The following is a 21,601-nucleotide window of genomic DNA, read 5'->3' on the forward strand; positions in this document are numbered from 1 at the left end:
AAAGAGAAGAATTGGGACTGACCTCCCCAAAAAGCATTATTGGGCAGGAGTACTTTTGACTGGCAAAATATTGTATTTTTTTTAACATGGAATTGTGCTTATATGAGTACTGCAGAGATATTATACAGGATAATTGAAGGGAGCATGTTCTGGCTCTGCTGTAAATATGACTACTAACTTAAGTGGAAGAGGTGGTATTTAACATTATTGGTAGGTAGATGGTTCTAAAATGTGTGGGTTTTTTTTTCTTGAAAACATTTGCTTTTCCAGTATTTATTCATAAAAAGGGAAAAGAAGCTATCTATTATTAATAGAAATATCCAGCTTAAGTGTATTGCTTTCATTATTATTTTTTCCTTTTAGTTCTGAAAATAACATATTAAATTGTAAAAATGGTGCACTGCCTGAAGATCCAAATGAAGAGAACAACTTAAATTGCTGTAAGTACCTCTGTACAATACCTCTTGTGTCACTACAGTAGAAATTAGAGTATCTACATAAGAAAGATTTTGACATCTAAAGTAATTATTATTTATGGGTATGCTCAGTAACTCTCATTTATAGGATAGTTTCTCTTCTGATACATTTAATTTAGTGAAATGAACTCTAAGGTTGCACTGTAGTTCTAGTGACTTTACCATTAAAAAAAAAGAAGAAATCTATTTTTCTTCTTTTAAGGGCCCTTGGGTTGACTTCATGGAATTCTGATGTGGAGCTGTTGCAGTTTGCCTAATTTATTTTTGAAAATACTCATTAACAGGGATTGTACATGTCTTGCTCTTATTTTCTATGAAATGTCAGTCAACAGTTCTGTCAAAACATATGAATCTAGAACTACAGCCTTTTCTGAGACTGTTGAAAGTCCACTTGAGCAAAATTTGTACGATGGCCTTATGAAATTAATTTTGTCCTCTTGGAAAATATTGTTGTATTTCCATGAATTCATATGGAAAGCATATTTGTAATCTGAATAATCTAACCCTTCTAGATATATTTATTATTTGATATTGTATTCTGAGATGTGATTAACAACCAACTAATACACAGTTCATAAAAATAAAAAGTATGTACCTTAAGTAACAAAGTGAGGTACAACTATTGTACCAACCTGTGAATAGTTTATGAAGGTTTTTATGGCTTCAGTCAGATTGGAGCTACAGAGACATTTTTGATGGCATTTCAGGTCTTTGTAAACAAAATTATGTTTTAATTTCTTGTAGAAGTGCATTTCTGCTTTGGGAATAACTCCCCATCATTTTCTCTATGACATGGTAAACAAAACCTAAATAAGAGTGTTCTGCACATGTTTTACACCCTGACCTGAGAGAATATATGCTATGATGGGTCAAGAGTCCTAAGTGGAGAGTAATAGGTAGTAGGATTTTTTTTTTTGTCAGCCATAATAAAAAGGAAGAAAACTGTCAAAAAAAATCTAATTTTTTAAATAAATGTTACTTCTTTGGCAATTGTTTTAATCTTACAGAATCCAGAGAGAAAGTGAGGAGGGAGGGCTCTCAAAAGACTAATTTAGTCTGCTCCACGGTTTGACGTACTTTGAATGGGGAACATGAACAGGAGACAAGTTTGGGAGTTAGTGCCTTATTTAGTCAAAATTAGTTCCTGTTAGGCCTGCCTTACCCTATTTGATGGAAGGGTAAAAATGGGACTTGGGTCCTGTTGGTGGTTTTGGGGAGCGTTTTTTGGTCATTGTTTATGTAGGCTTTGGAAACATCAAATTCATATCAAACTTAACTGTTTGTTGAAGTGTGAATATTGAGAAATTCCTATATTGATTGGAAAAGAATGTGGACTATAGAAAGAAAAGGTGGGTGGTGGTTATGCCTTTCTTTGGCTTGGTTCTTGGTGTTTTTTGGGGATGAATGAGTTTTATTTAAATGGCCAGAGCTTGGCATAGGTTTCTTATGTGATATTCACTCATTTCTGTTGCCCGCACTTTTCACTTCTATTCTGAAGTCTGTTGAACTTCCTAGAAGGTTAGCCAGCCAAGATTGAATGGAAGTCCGGTTCTACAGTATTCTGCATTATCAAAATGTGCTCAGCAGATGAAAAACATGCAGTGAGAAAGTAGTCAGACCCTGCTAGATTCAATCCTAAGATTCTTAGTGTCTTAGGAAGAAAGCACTTTGTCAGCATAATGCTTTTATGAAAACATTGCAAAGAAAGCAAGCTTGCCAGTATTTAGTTTTTGTCCATTCTGGAGGATTTCAGACTATAACATAACATTGTTACTGCCACTGAGAGTGACGTGGTTTAACCTCAGTCGGCAACTGAGCACCACGCAGCCGCTCGCTCACTCCCCCCCGGTGGGATGGGGGAGAGAATCGGAAGGGTAAAAGTGAGAAAACTCGTGGGTTGAGATAAAGACAGTTTAATAGGTAAAGCAAAAGCCGCGCACGCAAGCAAAGCAAGACAAGGAATTCATGCACTACTTCCCATGGGCCGGCAGGTGTTCAGCCATCTCCAGGAAAGCAGGGCTCCATCATCTGTAACGGTGACTTGGGAAGACAAACGGCATCACTCCAAACGTCCCCCCCTTCCTTCTTCTTCCCCCAGCTTTATATACTGAGCATGACGTCACATGGTATGGAATGTCCCTTTGGCCAGTTTGGGTCAGCTGTCCTGGCTGTGCCCCCTCCCAGCTTCTTGTGCACCTCCAGCCTTCTCAGTTGGTAAAGCATGGGAAGCTGAAAAGTGCTTGACTAGTGTAAGCACTACCTAGCAACAACTAAAACATCGGTGTGTTATCAACATTGTTCTCACCCTAAATCCAAACCACAGCACTGTACCAGCTACTAGGAAGGAAATTAACTCTATCCCAGCCGAAACCAGGACAAGAGCAAGATTGTTTGTTTAAATAGTAGTAAACTGTACACTTCCTTCTGGTGGGAGGAGTCATTTGCTTATAGGCTGTACATCCTTAAAGAGTGTTTTTGATGGTGAGAACTGCCTGTTTTCCCCGGTTTGTTTCAGTGCACAGGATAAGAACACAAGTAGTTAGCAAAATGTATTTAAATAATACAGCATGCAATATTGCAGCACATTTACTCAAGTGTAACCGTAAATACTGATTACTGATTACAAGTGTGCCTTAAACACTACAGGAGGCTGTATACAGTATTCTTACATTTAAACTCAGGCAGCTACATTATTTTACAACCTGTGCTGTTGTATCTAAACATCTATTTAAACTTATTTTAACAGCTGACCAATCCAGCCTCCTGCATGAGTTCTTCAGTCCAGTGGAAAAACTGTTCTTGGAAGGGAGAAGTTCTGCAGGCTTAGATATTCACTTTCTTCCCTTTAATCTGGAAAAACGTTACTGCACTGTCATTCTGGTTAATGAACTGGTAAGAATAGAAAGTATGTTCTGTGAGTGGTTCTCATGTGATAGCCTAGTCAGTTAAGAATTAGGATATGTTTGCTAATTATGTGTGAATAGGGTAAATGAATATAGAAATTGGTTATGTACATATTTTAAGGTAATGTTTTTGCACGCATATGCAATTATAAAGATGTGATCTATGTGCTAACTTTTGGAAATAAAAATCTTTTCTCTTTCATTTTTTTGGTTAAAATACAATATTCCTATAATTCTTGGAGGAAAACATTGCTTAAGAAGTTGGTCAGAGATTTACATAAGATTACAGGCTTCAGCTAAGAAATTTAAACTAAAGTTTACTGCCCTTTTATCTTCACATAATTAGAATTATATGAAATACTGCAAGTTACTTTTCACTGTAAAATCATTACAAATAAACATAATACTGCAAGGAATGTTACTTTGGTGGCTTTTCTAGGCAGCTCAGCTTCAGAACAAATATGGAATTTAAATAATTTGTCTTGATGTGGGAGCAAGAATAATGCTTTTGGATGAGACATAAGCAGGGAAAGGATAAAGTCTTTACTGTACTGTACTTCTCCCTGTATTTATCACTGTATCTAGAATCTGCTGTCAAAGTAGAATAATAGTTATTTTCCTTGCTCTGTCTCTTTTTTCATTTTTCTGCCAATCCAAATTCCATTCAGTCCTTGTCACCAGTGCAGGTAAAACTTTGAATAGATTGTACATGAATACTGACTCCATTACCTTTCAGTTTCTCTTGACTCATGTAGCTTGGGTTTTGCCATATATACTTCATTGAAATTGATTTCATCAAATTACCGAGATCTCGTTTTAACCAACTTTCAGAGCTTAAAATTTGCCCTCCAGTTGCTTTGATGTCCCTGTAATTCTTTTATCTCAGTGGTCACAATCTTCTTATTTCTGTGTCTTTAGTCCATCTTTTCACCTCTTTACCCTCTCTGCTGTGTTTTGTCTCTAGCTGTCAATGTTTTTCAACACTCTGTTGTTTTTCTAATCTTCTTTTATGTGTGGTTGATCTCAAGGCTTGCATTCTGCTTCTTACTTTCATAATACTACCTCTGTGTTTCAGCTTTTCCTCTGTGCAATTACATGCGTCTGTCATTCTCTCTGCCACATTTTCATGATTTGTAACTGTACATCCAAAACTAAATGACTTACTCTTTTTCTTCTGCACGTTCTCAGCTTCCATATTTTTCATTACTATAGAACAAGAGACTCCTGCTGGTGTTTAGTGTTTGTATGTTTGGTGTTTGTTTTTATTGTTCAACCAGGACTTTGGCTATGCCACCTGGCCAACTTAATTTTTTCCTTGCTTTTAAAGGAAAATAAGACTAATGCCATGATGCCCAAGCCTGTCTATCTGACCCTGTTCAATATTTGAAACCACTGGCCTTTTTTTAAGAAAGCAAGCCATATGGCTGGAGGTCTTAAAAAGTGTACGGTTCACTTGAGTTTCTTGAAAATTAGCAGAGAGATAGAAGAGGGATAGTCTGTCAAAGCCTACAGTGACAGTGAGCTCATGCCTTATTGACACCAGGGAATCACCCAAAAGAGGCTGTATAAACGTCCCATGTCAGAGGATAGCGATCTTTGTGGACGGTTCAATGAAAAATCAATCCAGTGCTCAGCATCGTTCAAAAAGAGAAATTATTAGGAAAGAAATAGACATCAAAATGTAAAACCTCAGTATACCTTTCCGAAGAGCTATGGTGTACACATCTTGAATATTGTGTGCAGTTCTTGTCACCCCAGCAAACAATATAATAGCGATAGGGGAAAAAAAGAGAGCGAAAAACAAGGATGATCAGAAGCATAGAACAGTTTCTTTATAGAGACAGATACTTAAAAAAATAACTTCCTGTAATTAAAAGAGAGATTGTTAAGGGACATGACGGGTACATAAGATTATGAATAGTTTGCAGAAAGTTAATAGAGCAACTGTGGCAGGATTTTGTAGTACTACAAAAAGTAGTATACAAAAAAGTACTTTGTCACACAATGTTTAACTTCTGTAACTCAGCTGTCATAGGACACTTTGGATGCTAAAACTGTTAACTAGTTCAAAAGAAATTAGACAAACTCATGAAGGTTAGGTCCATGAGTTTTATTCAATGAAATATCTAGATGCAGTCTCTAGACAAGGAAGACTCAAACCTACTGGTTTGTGGGAGCAGATCTGAGAAGGATTTTCTTTTACTTGCTATGATTTTATACTCTTTTTTTAAACCTCTGCTATTGGCATTCTCCCTGTTTGTTTCTTTATTAGAAGCAGAAGTATATACCCTGGCTGAGAAGAGGAGGCTCATCCTGTATTAGGTATAGAGCCTGAAAACTAAATAATTTAATGAAGAGAAGGGAAATGGGGACATGTTAATGGGAGGAAAGCAAATCTGAGAGATGTGGTCAGAGCTATGGGACAGTTATACTTCAGGTGGAAAGGGAAAAGAACATTTCTGACAGCCCCAGTGTTGCCTCCAGTGGTGATGCAGAAACACCTAAATTTAGACACCTAGCTACTAGTCACTGTTCTTAACAAAGAACTAGATGACTTTATCATAGTAGGAAGCATTAATGCCTCTGTTATGTCCTGTATGGTAACTATTTCTGGAACACCTGGTCCTTTCAGCTTAGCCAAGTAGGTGGGATGCATTTAAAGGCTGCTGAAAGTGCAAAATTTTTGATATGTAGCACCTCAGGTTACAAAAATTAAGTCCCATCCATATAATTGTATCATTTGTAAGAAAATGTGGTAAATCTCCTACGGAAAGATGAAACTGCAAGTTAGGTAGCAGGATTTTAGAGCTGTACAGTAATGGCACCGGAAAAAAATTGGCTTGCTTAAATATTGTGTATATGGCTGCAATATTTCAATCATACCATTATCTAATTGACAAACAGTCGTAGCTACTGTGCTGTATGACAATCAAATGGCTTCATACAATGATGAGACATCTATAATTCAAATATGGACTTGTGCTGTATATAATATAATAAATAATTTAATTTAGCATTTCTGAAATGTCTTCCTACCTACCTTTCCTACCCTTTTTGACCAATGGACCAAATAGTAATCAGAGTAAGACTGCATCTTCATTACAATCAATGAAGAAGGTATTGAGATTCAAACCACTAGTTAGACTTGAATCTGACTAGGAATCCTATCTGTAATTGCATCAACTATATATCTGTAATAAAAGCAAGAAGATACACTGATTCAAGTTTGTTGGCCTACTCAAGTATGTTGCTTAAATTATTTTGAAATAATCTGTATGTTAACTTTTCTAAGGTTTGAAATGACAGAAGTTGTTTATAACATATCTCAAGGATTTGCTTCAATATTTCTTTGTTTTTTAAGAAAAATTGAAACTGACATTCTTCAAATTTTTAGCATAGATCTTTTCAGAGAAGAAATTATATATTGGTTAACATAACTGGGTTGCTTTTTCTCTGTATCTTTGTTTCTGGGAGCTAATTTAAATGTGAACAACCTGTGATTTCAATGATAATAATTTATTAAGTCATAGTTTAAGTGTCAGTCCAGACTTTCACAGCTGAATGTTTACTATAAAATTAAATGGTTTCTTAGAGAACACTTTATTATCTGTTGTTCTTCATTACTGACTTGTGTGGAGAGCTACAAATTCCTAGTAGCTATACTTTCTTTAAAATATCAGTTAGCAATGGGATTAGATAAATAGCTAACAGTAGTTCAACAGCTATTTTTGTTAAATTGTGCGAGCAGCCAGGGATCAGGTTAGGAAGGCTAAAGCCCTGATAGAATTAAATCTGGCCAGGGACGTCAAGGGCAACAAGAAAAGATTCTATAGGTACGTCGGGGATAAGAGGAAGACGAGGGAAAATGTGGGCCCTCTCCAGAACGAAACGGGAGACCTGGTTACCCGGGACACGGAGAAGGCGGAGGTACTCAATGACTTTTTTGCCTCGGTCTTCACCGGCCAGTGCTCAAGCCTCACCACCCAAGCCGCAGAAGGCAAAGGTGGGGACTGGGAGAATGAAGAGCCGCCCACTGTGGGAGAACATCAGGTTTGAGACCATCTAAGGCACATGAAGGTGCACAAGTCCATGGGACCCAATGAGATCCATCCGCGGGTCCTGAGGGAACTGGTGGATGAAGTTGCTAAGCCACTATCCATTGTATTTGAGAAGTCATGGCAGTCCAGAGAAGTTCCCACTGACCAGAAAAGGGGGAACATAACCCCCCTTTTAAAAAAGGGAAAAAAGGAAGACCCGGGGAACTACAGGGCAGTCAGTCTCACCTCTGTGCCTGGGAAGATCATGGCACAGATCCTCCTGGAAGCTATGCTAAGGCACATGGAGGACCGGGAGGTGATTCGAGACAGCCAGCATGGCTTCACCAAGGGCAAGTCCTAAGCCACTAGACTAACCTAGTGGCCGCCTATGATGGAGTGACGACATCAGTGGACGTGGGAAGGGCTACAGATGTCGTCTATCTGGACCTCTGCAAGGCCTTTGACATGGTCCCCCACAACATCCTCCTCTCTAAACTGGAGAGGTATGGATTTGATGGGTGGACTGTCCGGTGGGTGAGGAATTGGTTAGATCGTGGCATCCGGAGGGTAGTGGTCAATGGCTCAATGTCCAGATGGAGACTGGTGACGAGTGGCATCCCGCAGGGGTCTGTATTGGGACAGGTACTGTTTAATATCTCCATCAATGACATAGTGGGATTGAGTGCACCCTCAGCAAGTTTGCAGATGACACCAAGCTGAGTGGAGCGGTTGACACGCCTGAGGGACGGGATGCCATCCAGAGGGACCTGGACAAGCTGGAGAAGTGGGCCCGTGTGAACCTCATGAGGTTTAACAAGGCCAAGTGCAAGGTCCTGCACCTGGGTCGGGGCAACCCCCGGTATCAATACAGGCTGGGGGATGAAGGGATTGAGAGCAGCCCTGCCGAAGAAGGACTTGGGGGTACTGGGGGATGAAAAGCTGGACATGAGCCAGCAATGGGCGCTCACAGCCCAGAAGGCCAACAGTATCCTGGGCTGCATCCAAAGCAGCGTGGCCAGCAGGTCGAGGGAGGTGATTCTGCCCCTCTGCTCTGCTCTGGGGAGACCCCACCTGGAGTGCTGCGTCCAGCTCCGGAGCCCTCAGCAGAAGAAAGACACGGACCTGTTGGAGGGGGTCCACAGGAGGGCCACAAAGATGATCAGGGGGATGGAACACCTCTTCTCTGAAGAAAGGCTGAGAGAGTTGGGGTTGTTCAGCCTAGAGAAGAGAAGGCTTTGGGGAGACCTTATTGCAGCCTGTCAGTACTTAAAGGGGGCTCATAAAAAAGATGGTGGCAGACTGTTTAGCAGGGCCTGTTGCGACAGGACAAGGGGGAATGGCTTTAAACTAAAGGGGGGTAGATTTAGACTAGATATGAGGAAGAAATTTTTTACGCTGAGGGTGGTGGAACACTGGCACAGGTTGCCCAGAGAGGTGGTGGATGCCCCATCCCTGGAAACATTCCAGGTCAGGTTGGATGGGGCTGTGAGCAACCTGATCTAGTTGAAGATGTCCCTGCCCACGGCAGGGGGGTTGGACTAGATGACCTTTAGAGGTCCCTTCCAATCCAAACTATTCTATGATTCTGTGATTCTATTTTATTAACTATTTTTGTTAACAGTAAACCCTACAAAATGTTGATGCTATCCTGTTTGCAGCTGATGGAAAATGGAAATATAAAGCATTAAATCTGTGGCGATACTAGCTAAACTCTCAAAATACAGTAAAATACCCATCCAAAGCATCAGGAAAAACCTCAGCAGAAAGAAAACAGCATTTGCATTCTGTGGAGATCAAAAAGCAACAATTATTCAAAGCAAAGAGGGAAATGAGGAAGTTTGTTCCTACCTATAAGCATATTGATGTCAGCAGTAACAAGAAAAGTAATTGATAGTAGAATGGCATCCTAGCAACCAGTACCTTCATGAACTTAGTTGTATATGCTGCGAGCTTGTTAACAGTCCTTATGGAGCCAAAACACTGTGTCAAACAGGAATAATTCCTGTTTAAATTGGTTCCCAGGAGTGGCTATTAGTTTGTGTGTGGCAAACCAATTTTGCTGTAGCTTTCTTTAATCCTTTTCAGGGAAGATTTGTCTGAACTCTTGAATCAAGGAAGGGGAGAAAATGTCATCAAAGTTTAATAGCTTTCCTTCTGTGGGGTCAGAAACATAATGGCAATGTTTTCAGCCTTAACGTAAATATCTGACAAAACTATGAATAAAAAGCAGGCTTGTCTTATGTTATTGACCAATATTAAAGGGAGAACATTGCATTAGTTGGCAGATGGACTAAATTATAGAAATAAATTATTTCCTTTATATCTGGAATGAAGAATAAAAGAATATGCATTTTTAGGGCACGGTTTTATAGAATGTGGTTTATGGAAATAAAGAGATGACTTTCTGTGCAAATTATATCAGTTGTTGCAGCAGCGTTTGATCATTTACCTTGCAATCAGTAGAAGCTAAAGCTGTCCAGCAAAAGTTTGTAGTAAACAAAAAGTTATCAAAGCAATAGTAACATACCTATTAAATCTCCTGCCTAGTTCGGATAGATGTATAGGTACCTAATTCAGATATCTTTTAGTTTTGGGATGTTCTGATTGTGGCCTTTATAATTTGGAGTACTTTTAGTGAGTTTTCTTTTTTTTAAAAATACTTTTTTGTCTCTCATTTGCACCTTATTTTTTTGTTTCATTTATTATTCAAAGTGTTATTTCTCTGCTAATTAATTTATCCTTTCCTCTATGACAAATTACTCTCTTCCTTTGTTCTAGGTCATGTTTATGTTTGCTTTCAAGCTTCTGTAGGTTTTCCTTTAGTTTTGATGAAATAATTAAGATTTGTTAACTTTATTTCTTCTTAATGGAGAATTTGTGCATGATGCTAACTTGCCTTGACTTCTGCTCTTTTTTGCTTTCTAGAGAAATGTTACTGGCTCCAAATGACTGTAAACATTTTTTTTAAAAAGTTCTTAACAGTGAAAAGCAATGAAGTAAGCTCGTGTATATGTTTAAATTATATGTGGCTATAACAGAATTAAAATTCACTTTATTGCTGTATTTATGGATGAGGGTATCCTTATTCAGTTAAATTATAGGAGGAGTTGGAAAAGATTCAACCTGTTGAAATTTCTTGACTTTTGAGATTTAATATTCTCAATTAAAGGTACTTTATTATCATAGCAGGGTTTAAAATGATAATTTTCTTTTATTTCAACATAGTTTTAAAATAATGGGTCTCCTGAATATGTAAATTATTTCACAAGTCAGATCTTAAGTATTACTAGGATATCTTTGTCTTTAGTTTTAATATTTTACCTTCTGTTCTGCATGAGTTCCTTTCTGAATTGTGTGGATGTGTATGTTCTTGTGTTTCAGATTGGAGAATTTGTATATCTGATAGAGGGAACAGGTGATATACCTTTACCTTCAGGATTGCTTCCAACGGACAGTCCAAATGTTCTGCATGTTAGCAATACGTTAGAAGGTAAAGTGAATAGAAGGGAGAAGAGTAAAATAGAGTAAATCATTCTCCTTTGCAAATATTCTTTAGTTCCCATGCATTTTTGTTAAAATTATTTAAATACGTCTGGTAAAAGCAGTTGTTTATAGTGAAGTGTAAGAAAGATTTATTTTAATGTTGTCCAGTCCATTCTCTTCAGAGCACCAGCTGGTTGTTAGCTATCTTCTTCAACTTTCTTGTATTGTTTTCAACATAGTCTACATAAATATTTTTTCATAATTTCTCTTCTTTTCTACTGCAGAATATAGGTTGTAGCCAGGTAAACCAGCACAAGTCATCTTTACCTAGAATTTTTCTAGTTTTAAAACACATGAGTTTTGTACGCAGTGTTGTGATTTGACAGGCAATCCAATACTTTTGTCTTCAAACAGCCAGTGATAAACTGCTGCCAGTCCTATTTCAGAAACAACGTAGCTGTTATTTGAAATAATTGCTGGTAGCTTCTTTTAGAGGGGATGCAACATCATCTAGAGGGATAAAAGAGTGGCTGTGTTGTGTAGGTACCAGAAAGACTTTTTTAAACTTTCATTACCGTCATAATAGTAGTAACACTAAAGCCTGGGGTTTTTTATTAACTATCAAAAGTGACTTTTGATTTGGATTTCAGTCTGTGTTATTTTTTTTTCCCATTATGATTAAAAATAAAAAAAGTATTACTGGATTAAATAGCGTGTACTAGAGTAATAGCGTGTAACTAAACATCAAAGGAATGTTGTATTCTGGCTTTTCTTTGGAGATTAGGGATTTTAAATAACCTATGCAGTTACCCTAGCAGCTCACAAATGTGGGGGTTTTGTTTGTTTTTTTTTTTAACAGGTCTGAGTGCAGTAGAGCCAGTTTTATATTTGAAATGTGGTTTTGCTCAGATTCTTGAAGAAAATCTGAGGATTCCATTGATCAATGAGTCAAGAGAGAGGGCTCTGGCCATTGCTGCACAACAGCAGATGTCAACTACTGAATATGAAAGAAGAAAGATCACAGGGACTCTGCAGAGCAGTAGTGTTCGAGTTGCAACTGCATTGTTAGGGCTGTCCAGAGTAGAGGTGAGAAACACAGTAATCTGTTACTGCAATTATTTAGTTGTTCTTGATTTGTAGGACTGATTTTTTTAAGTTTCAGGAAATAGTGTGAAGTTATGTTTTTTTCACACATTCTGTAATCTGACAGTTACTGATCCCAATTCCCCTCAAGCACTGCAATATTTTACATATTCATTCTGAAGCTGCTTCCTCACTCCATGCTGTTAAGAAGTGCTTCCTTTAAGAAATCTTGGCTGCAGTTAAAAAGAACATTAACATTTTACTTCAGTTATCTTCTGAAAAACACCCACTGATTAAAAAAACTTTCATACTTTTTGTAATAGATATCTGTATTAATATCCTTCCTTATGCACATTGTAGTAAGAAATGAAAATTCTCAAACAGGACTATTTTATTTAGAAAAAAAAATCTTTGAGAATAAATCAAGGAGCAGGAAAGACTTTTTCTTGTCTTGCAATCAATACAAAACAGTTTTGGAAAACTGCAAATCTTCCTTATAGGCTATAGCTCCCTACTTATACATCATTCCAACCTAGAAATATTTTCCCAAGATTTCAACATCTAGAAACAAAAAATCCTACCAAGGTAGTCCATTAAACATTCAATTAGTACTTGTGAATAAATTTATAATAGCAATATTGCCAAATAAGCAAGCTTTTTTCTCATGTAGAATTCAAATGTAACCTTTTATGGATGATAGCCACACTCTGGGTTTTAATTTCCCTTGTGAACCTGATGTTACCCAGACAGACTGCTGGGTAGCTGTATATTATTCCTGTTTTCCAGTTAGACTGTTCCCTGAATATGGTTCCCAGTGCTACGTGATTCCCAGTACTAAGACGAAGAGAATTTTCCCTGGTGTCTTGATGTTGCTAAATTTATGCCTTTTGTTTACAGATAAGTTTAAAAAGTAATATAAAACGAATTAAATGAGGAAAAATCAAAGAGTAGATTTAATCTGTTGTATGTTTGTAGTGGGACAAGAATTGTAACCATGTAATATAGACTCAAATATTTTCCTTTTGGATTATAGCTAATCCACTGCTGTGGTAACATTTTATAAACTTTTCATAATTGAAGTCCTTTAATATCACAGTCACTTAGCAAATACTTGACGAAAGACTTGACTGTTCTGAAGCTGTGGATGTAATCAAGACAGAACATAGTAGGAGCACTCTTTGTACCACTAGGTATGCTAAGATCTAATGTGAGTTCTAAAATTACTTGTATCGTAGAAGAGTGGAGGACAATTAGATTAGTTATAAAATACATAATGATGGATACTAACACTGAATAATTTATCATGTGAGAAGTGAAACTAATATGCAGAAAGAAGTATTTTGCTCCATGTACAGAAAGTCTTATAATTGCTTATGAGAAATAAAATGGCAAAGTTTTGCTATATACTGATGTAGAAAAGACTTCACACATTAAAAATATCTCAATATGGTAATCCACTATGCAGATTAAATTCTGAAGTGTTCCTAATAGTTTTTTGTCATAAATTCTTACTTACTATCTGTATAAAAGTGACTGTAGAAATTCTGGTGGCATTTATTGAAGAAACGTTTTTTGAGGGGGGCTGGTGTTCTGCAATTAAATTTGGAGCTGACATATGGTTTTAGGTTCATTGTCTAAATTCCTCCCTCCCCCCTTGCCCCCCCCCCCAAAAAAAAAAAAAAAAGGTCCCATCCACAGCTCCTGTGGTTTGCTGAATTATTTAGGCTCATGAAATCCTTTGGAACATATGTTGCGGTTTAACGATAAATCTAGACTCTGGAAATCTGTTACTCTCTTTGAGTTCCTTTCCACCTTTCTACTCACTTCCTACAGGTATAAATTGTATTATATAATGGGTAGACAGAAGGGAAAATGCCCTTACATTATTACTACTTGGTCCATTTTTTGCCTGTAAAATTGAAGAACAAATAACTAAATAACTGCATGCTTTCCATTCTTATTAAACTGTACATTTTACTCATGTTTACTTAAATCACATAGAAAATAGTAATAAAGGTAGGCTATACTTTTGGAGTCAAACTGGATATTCATATTCATTAACTTGTGCTGTATGTTTTTACTCGACCCATCTAGACGCATGGTTGAAAGTCCTAGTTATTTCTGTACTGTGTTTGGACTGCTTCTTTTCCTTGCTGCAAGAAACAAAGATCTATTTTGATTGTCTTTAATGATTAGAGTTACTGAAAAAATAATGAATTTTTATCTCTTTCCCATAAAAGTTGTTGTGCTGATCAGGACCTATTTATCTTGTTGGGTTTTTGTGCTAAATGGTGTTGCTACTGGACCAGTATTAGATAATGTGCAGAGTACAGAAGTGACACTCAACAAGTCTGAGGAGCTTGGAAATGGAGATTCAATGGAAAGGAGCAGGAGTCTTAGCTAAATCTTTATTTCTATCTTTTACTCTATAAATTAGATTAAAATCAGCTGATTAAACAGTTCTGCTAGAAATAGAATTTTAATAGTTTATTTTTACAATCTTGGGCACTGGAGGACTTACTGGCAGCAAGGTTAAGTAGTTAACCTGCCATTCTCCTTCCTGTCCCCCAAAAGTAACCTTTACTGCCAACACAATCCAAACCTTTTGTTAAAGGATTTTTTTTTTTTGGTGTTTAAACTTTGGTATAATGAAAAAAATAAATAAATTCGAAACCAAATAGCATCAAAATTTAATGAAGCAGTTAGAGAAGTTAAGTAATGAAGAGATAGGAAGCAAGGATGCTAAAGCAATAGGAATCCAAAGATGCAGATCTATTAGTATACACCCTATAAATATATACAAAGCATAAAACCCCAGAAACCAAATAACCTGGTTTCATGCCCATTTCTGACTGTGAATTTTTTTATTGTTTTTAATGAAAAATGTTAGAAAAGTTCTGAAATCTATTTTTTAAGTGTACAATTGTGTTAATTTCTTACCTTCTGAGCGTTTCATTAATTTAATTCCTCCTAAAACATTTTTAGGTAGTAGTAAAGGGAATATAGGATGGAACTGTCTGCCACTGTCAAAGTTGGGACTGGCATTATTGTGAATAATTACAAATTGCCTTTGTTAATGATGAATAAGAGAAAGCTGTAGGTGGGAAGTTTGGGTGAACATAGATAACAAGGGAATAAAAAAGGGTATCTGGAAAGAAAGAGGAGAGGATGTGGAAGAAGAACATAACTTGTTTAGGTTGAAGTTGCTAATGGTGGTAAATAGAGGGAAGTAAATAAAAGAAAGAAGGAAATAACAGAATAACTAGAATTCATTCATTTGGATATGTGAGGGGAAGGATGCAGTCAATGAAGTCAGTGAAGTGAAATTCAAAATAACGTGCCTCAGTTTTCCTTTTTTCTAGAATCTACCTAAAGAGGCACAAATTACACCCAGTGTCTAGATACAGGGCTCTTTTTTTCATAGTTAGAGATGCCAGTAATCTTGTATAATTAGACATTACGATAGGAAAGGAAGAGAAGTCCTGTTCTACAAGAATCCCAAAACTAAAGCTTGCAATTCCCACTGTGTCCAGATGTATCCTCATAGTTAGGCTGTAAAAAGTATTTGCATAGGCTCCGTTTTGCCTCCCTTCGAATGCTGAGGGTGGACACCAGATCTCTGTACCCTTAGCCATATTCCAGCTGTTATGACATTGTGCATTTTCTTTCTATCCTGCTGTCCATGTGACTAAGCAATGTTGAGTATTTTTATCTTAGTACATCATGGTGGTGGTGATGAGTTTTCGTTTTGATCAATGGAAAATGAGCAGATACCTTGTGCACTTGAAGCTGTGGCTTCCACTGCTTGGCTGATGTGACAGAATCTCATCCTACATCTGTCCAGCTCTGATCTTCAAAGTTTGTGCTCTTCATAGACCCCCAGGATTCAATAAGGATTTTGTGATCTTCCATGTGATGATAGAAAAGTTGCGAGCTCAGTTTGAATAGTTTGCTTTTTTAAATATAGGTGGGGGTTTTTTTGAGAAAGAATCATGGTGTCCTTGAAGAGAGAAGATACTATAATTAAAAAGTTACATTAGATACGTTTGAATGGGAATGAACTTTTCACGAAAGGATCTGTGGTCAGATTTCAATTTGTCAAAGTTATAACTGAGACCAATGTCATTTATATTACATCACTTATCTTTTGATACGGGATTAAGGGAGATGGCAAACTTGATTGATCACAGGGATTCTGAGAGACTGAGATCATAAAATTCTTTTATTCATGAGGAACGGTTTTAGAAGTTAATTCCTGGAAGGAAGAAATGAGGCTAAATTAGGATTTGGAAAACAGTAATATGCAAGGAAAGAGTAAGGTACCCCAGCACCCTGTAATAGAATCTGCCATCCTTTATACATAGGAAGTGCAGATGGTAAATCTTAAGAAAATACCTTGGAAAATCAATCAGTCTTTGAAAAATACCGTTTAATTCTGGTGCTTTATATACCCTCCAATCCTTTTTCGAAAAATTATTCTAAAAAAGAAATTAATCCTGGGAACTGAATGCAAATACTGTTCTTAACTGGTAATAACACTTCCACACTTGGAATATCATGAACCATTATGTTGATGAAGTACATGTTGGAATCTGTCTTATGGTAGCACAGCAGCCTTAAGACCTGCAATTCATAATGAGAGTTAAAAAATATTAAATTCCATTTAACTCTCACTGCCCTGAAAAATACTAAAAAGGAGAACAGCTGCAACATTTATCTGAATTGTGTTGGACATTTTCTCTTTTCTTGAAATGTTACCCTTTGAGGCAACAGGGTTTAGTCTTGTGTGTGTTTGCAGGATTTTCTTTTCCCCTTTCAAAAAGATCTAGGTCTCTCATTAAAAATACTTTCATCCTTTACTTTTTGACAAGGTACCAGGAAATATTTGAAATGTTCATAGACTATGTAATACTAACCAGCTGTCTTTTTTCCTAACATATCTTTAAAAATGAGATAGCATGAACAAGGATCTTAAAATAAAGTACTTCAGTGATTTTTTTAAATCATATCTCTTCAAGTTAATTATAATTCAAATGTGTTCAGTGCTCCACCAAAGGTCATCTTACAATCATTTTGTCAATTAAGACTTCCCAAAACTTTTTATTCATTTTGGATTTTTATTTCAGTGTTGGAAAATAATCTAATTATCAAAATCAGGTGTAGGTATAAATTTATATTCGAATATGCAGAAGGTCAAAGTCAGATTTAAACTGGTAAATATATGTAATTCTTTTGGTTTGGAACTTCCCATTACAAGTGAGAATGAAATATCTTTTTCCCACTGCAAAGTCTTCTGTCATTTCAGTCCTATCAGAAATTATATTTGCACCATACAAGTGCAAACTTACAATTACTCTTGAGCATTGCAATTATACTGTGTTATTGGATTGAAAGTGGCAATTTTGAGCAAGTAGCGTATTAAATCATTGCGTTACTTCTGTAATGCTATCTTAACAGGAGTTGAATTTAGTTCATTAAGAGGTTTAGATGCCTATTTTGAGCTTGCCTTTCCATACTGTGCTAATCCTTTACTAATATGTTTCATGCTGTTGATTAGCAATGCTTTTTACCAAAAGGAGGAGCTCGTTTGTCCCTAAAATTAATTCTAAATGCTTTGATTTCTAAAATATATTGTCAACATTAAAGTAGCAAAATTAGCTTAGCTAACTATATAGTTATCCCTTGCAAAATGTCAAAATAATTTTTCCTTTTTATACTTTTTATTATTCAGAAACTTTACAAAGTAAAAGAAGAAACATCTGTCTACATCTCATAGAAAATATGTTTTTCTTTTCATGTTTTTTCTTCCATTTTCTTGCCTTCCCTGAATACCTATACAGGCTTGCAGAGTGGTTTCTGGGTAGGAGGTGTTTTTACTGTAAATCTCAAAATGCGTTTTTCTTAAATGAATGTTTCAGATGCATGATGTCTAAAAAAATTATACAGGACAGTTTTTATTTAGAAGGATCTCTCAACAATTTCTATACGACTTGCCTAATTACCAATTCAGTTTTAGAATTATACCCTTAAGCCTGTATAATTTTACATTTCTTAACCTGAAATTATTATGAGATGATTGTTCATATGTATACATTATTCCTTCACTTGCAGAGACATGCACTCCTGAAACCTCGTAAATTGCCCCCAGAGCTGAAGTATGTGGATTACAGTGTAGAAGTGAGCATGGAAGAATTCTTTAAGGTTCCTGAGACGTTGTCTATTCCAGTGTTGGCATCGAGCAGAGTTAATTTGAAAGTTCCATCAGCAAAAGACCTTTCACCTCAGAAAACAGGTAAGAATAGTATTAAATATGATTAATTTGTTTTTTTTTTCCCTCTGGGAGAATCTGTATTTTTAAGGTTTTCCTAAAGAGATTCAGAAAATGATCTTTCTCTCGATTCTGCTATTGATCAAATCCTCAGCTTCATGTTTATCATCACTACCCAAGTTCTATCTTATGAGCTCAAAACAGTGCTTTCCACTTGCCCTTGGTTTTCTCAAAGGCACACAACCACAGGACACTTGCTCTAAAAGAGAAATTTTTTTGGTTTTTTTTCTCTGACAGATCCTGAATTTGTGCTCATTTCTCACTTCCACTTCTCATCCAGCACTGATCTGTGCTCAAATTGTGCCAGTTATACCACATATCTTTTCTTGTTTGCCTACTCCTCAGTCAGCCAGAGCGAGGTGTCAACTAATTGTACACTGTTTTCTCCCTGTCTCTAATCAATGAAAAGTTGTGCATTAGTCTTCAGAGTGATCTTGTCAGCTTTGGTCAGTCTCTGTTGCCTCTAATTTTTCTAGTATCTTAAATTCTATACTGAAATCTTAATTGATTTCTTTTTTGCTTGGCTTTCATTTTGATCTCTCCTTTGCTAATTTTTTTTAAACGCTTTATTTAAACCTGTAGAGCACTCTAGGTTGCATTTCTTAAAAGAACTTGAGTGGCTGAGGTAACTGGGGTTGTTTAGTCTGGAGAAGAGGAGGCTGAGGGGAGACCTCATCGCTCTCTACAACTACCTGAAAGGAGGCTGTAGTGAGGTGGGTGTCGGTCCCTTTTCCCAAGTAACAAGTGATAGGACGAGAGGAAAGGGCCTCAAGTGCCAGGGGGAGGTTTAGATTGGATATTAGGAAAAATTTCTTCACCGAAAGGGTTATCAAGCATTGGAACAGGCTTCCCAGGGAAATGGTGGAGTCACCTTCCCTGGAGGTATTTAAAAGACATGTAGATGTGGTGCTTAGGGACATGGCTTAGTGGTGGACTTGGCAGTGCTAGGTTAATGGTTGGACTCGATGATCTTAAGGGTCTTTTCCGACCTAAATGATTATATAATAAAATTGGTGTTTATATTTACCTGCTAGGGTATCTGTACATGGTTATATCAAAGCTAATGCAATGTCCCACAGGTATCTGATAACAACACAAATAATTTTTGGTTTTGCTACTTAAAATGTAAGTAGTAGTTTCCTTACCAAAATTAGTAAAGGCTTGAATTATAGTCAGTCCACCAATGTGAAAAATCCATAGATTTGTTTCATCACTTCTTTATTGATCAATAGAGTCCTTCTGCATGTTTCTGCAGTTCCCTTCTCCAAGTGTCATTGGAATCAGTCATGTGCTTTCATGGTGTATGTTTGTTTTCATACTTGGTGTATCCCTTGTGTGTTTTGTTTCTTTTCTGGAATAAAAATAAGGAATGTCTTGATTATTTCTGACAAGTCTTTTTATTTCAGATTCATTCAAGTTAGATTACAGTATCTGTGCTGTAAAACATTTTAGGGTGTCACTGGGCACGTTTTTAGGAAGATGACAATAGTTATTGCAGTATTAGAAGCAAGATTAGCCTGATGAGTAACTACAGGACCAGCAGTCAGTAGAAATTGTAGAATAGATGTAACACAGGTTGGAGGCTGAAACATTTCTTGAATGACAGGATATTTAAATCCTGGTTAAAATCCTTTTGTTGTCAAGTTAAAAAATAATAGCTTGTGTTTGTAATAATTGATGTGGAGGTGAACTAAAAAAAGTCATAATGACTTCCTTGAGTGGTGTAGGGGATTCTTTGGATTGCACTGTAGAAAAGGGGAATACCAGCTGGGAGAGAGAGCAAAATCCGTACACACAAATCTGATAAGGACATACTAAGACCTCCATCGTGATCTCAGAACAACGGTTGTTAACTGACCAGATGGCAGCTCACTGTTTCTTAGTAACTTCTCAAATTATTTTTAAATTTGAAATGTGAATGAACATATCTGAAAATTTTAGAATATTAATTGCTAAAATGTAGTGAAGAAACTACATTACAGTAAGGAAGTGGTTATTTTTCTGTTCATGCTGCTTCTTTATCAATCAAAGGAAATTATAAAAGTATCTGAAAGAGGGAAGTAAGCAATGGAAAGTCAGAAACTAAATCATACTGCAGTGAACATGATCTTTTTGATATTTATTTTTTCTTTCTAGGACACTTAAATAGTTACATGAGGGAGTAGAAATGTCAAGATGATGCAGAGAACTAAATGGGGCTTTGGTAGTGAATTCAGAGAGGTGGTGAGCTGAAGAACAGCTAAAAAGGGAAGCTGAGATAACCAGCTGATAGTGTGAAAACAGACAAAGATGTGTTCAGTACAAAGACAGTGCTGGCTGATTCAGTGTATTGGTTGTGCTAATGAAGAAACACAGGAATATTTACAGGCACTTAGAAAATCTAATATTGTGACAGAAGTCCCCAGGTGCTGTTCCTGTGGATGGAGGCAAAACGTTGGTCTCATCTGAAAATTTTAACTTCATTGTCTGAAGAAGAAGCAGTATTTTAGCTACAGTGGTAGCTTTCCTTAGGGTGGGAGTAGCTGCTTCTCTGAAGAAATGACAGAATGCTTAGATTTATGAAGGAAAACAAAGGTGGAAGCAAGCTAACTAAAATCAGTCCTTGGATCAGAATTTCTTAGAGTGCAGTAGCAGGAAAAGTGTCCAGCCAATATTTAAAAAACTCTGCTAACGGGGAATTAGATGGTAAAAATCAATGCCACTCAACATATTTTCTTGTAAAATAGATCTTGTTAAATAACCTTATTACATTTTTGGCGGTATTACTGATCTAATAGATAAAAAGAATACAGTATGTTTACCTTACTTCCAGTATGACATCTTGATCAAAACCCAAACCATATACTTGTATGGAACTAAAATACTACATTGGCCAGATTGAAAAACTTTAGCAAATTTTGTTGTTAATTCGTTGCTGGAGAGTCATCAGAAAGTGAGCCCTCAGGAACCAGTACTTGTTGGACAATGTTAACTACTTTTCATCAGTAATTTAGAAGATTATATAAAATCTTTGTTGAGTTAGCAATGACCCACATTTTGTGAAAGAATAGTTAGCTGGAATTGCTACATAGTTACAATCTATGTATTTTAATGCAACCAAACACGTAGTAGTATATGTGGAACAGAGTCTGCATGCTAAACCAGGTACGAGGCTGGTTTTGGAAAACAGTTGTTAGTGAAAAGGACCGACAGTCACACAAAATTATTATCTCAATTTGAGCTCTTTCTTAATCCTGAAATGGCCAATGAGATCTACAGATAAATTAGAAGTGTCGTAAGAACTGGGGAGAT

General features: G+C 36.6%; 1 protein-coding gene across 1 annotated transcript in view; it reads left to right on the plus strand.

Moving 5' to 3' along the window:
• CFAP47 (cilia and flagella associated protein 47) overlaps positions 1-21,601 on the plus strand; it is a 371,213-nt gene that overhangs the window by 145,863 nt on the left and 203,749 nt on the right. Inside the window, exons 41-45 of the mRNA XM_076355671.1 lie at positions 364-440; positions 3,223-3,368; positions 10,798-10,906; positions 11,759-11,985; positions 18,094-18,274. Coding sequence (XP_076211786.1) covers positions 364-440; positions 3,223-3,368; positions 10,798-10,906; positions 11,759-11,985; positions 18,094-18,274 — 740 coding nt within the window. The remainder of the gene's footprint in view (positions 1-363; positions 441-3,222; positions 3,369-10,797; positions 10,907-11,758; positions 11,986-18,093; positions 18,275-21,601) is intronic.

Source organism: Aptenodytes patagonicus, chromosome 1 (genome assembly GCF_965638725.1).
Source record: "Aptenodytes patagonicus chromosome 1, bAptPat1.pri.cur, whole genome shotgun sequence".
Taxonomy (NCBI): domain Eukaryota; kingdom Metazoa; phylum Chordata; class Aves; order Sphenisciformes; family Spheniscidae; genus Aptenodytes; species Aptenodytes patagonicus.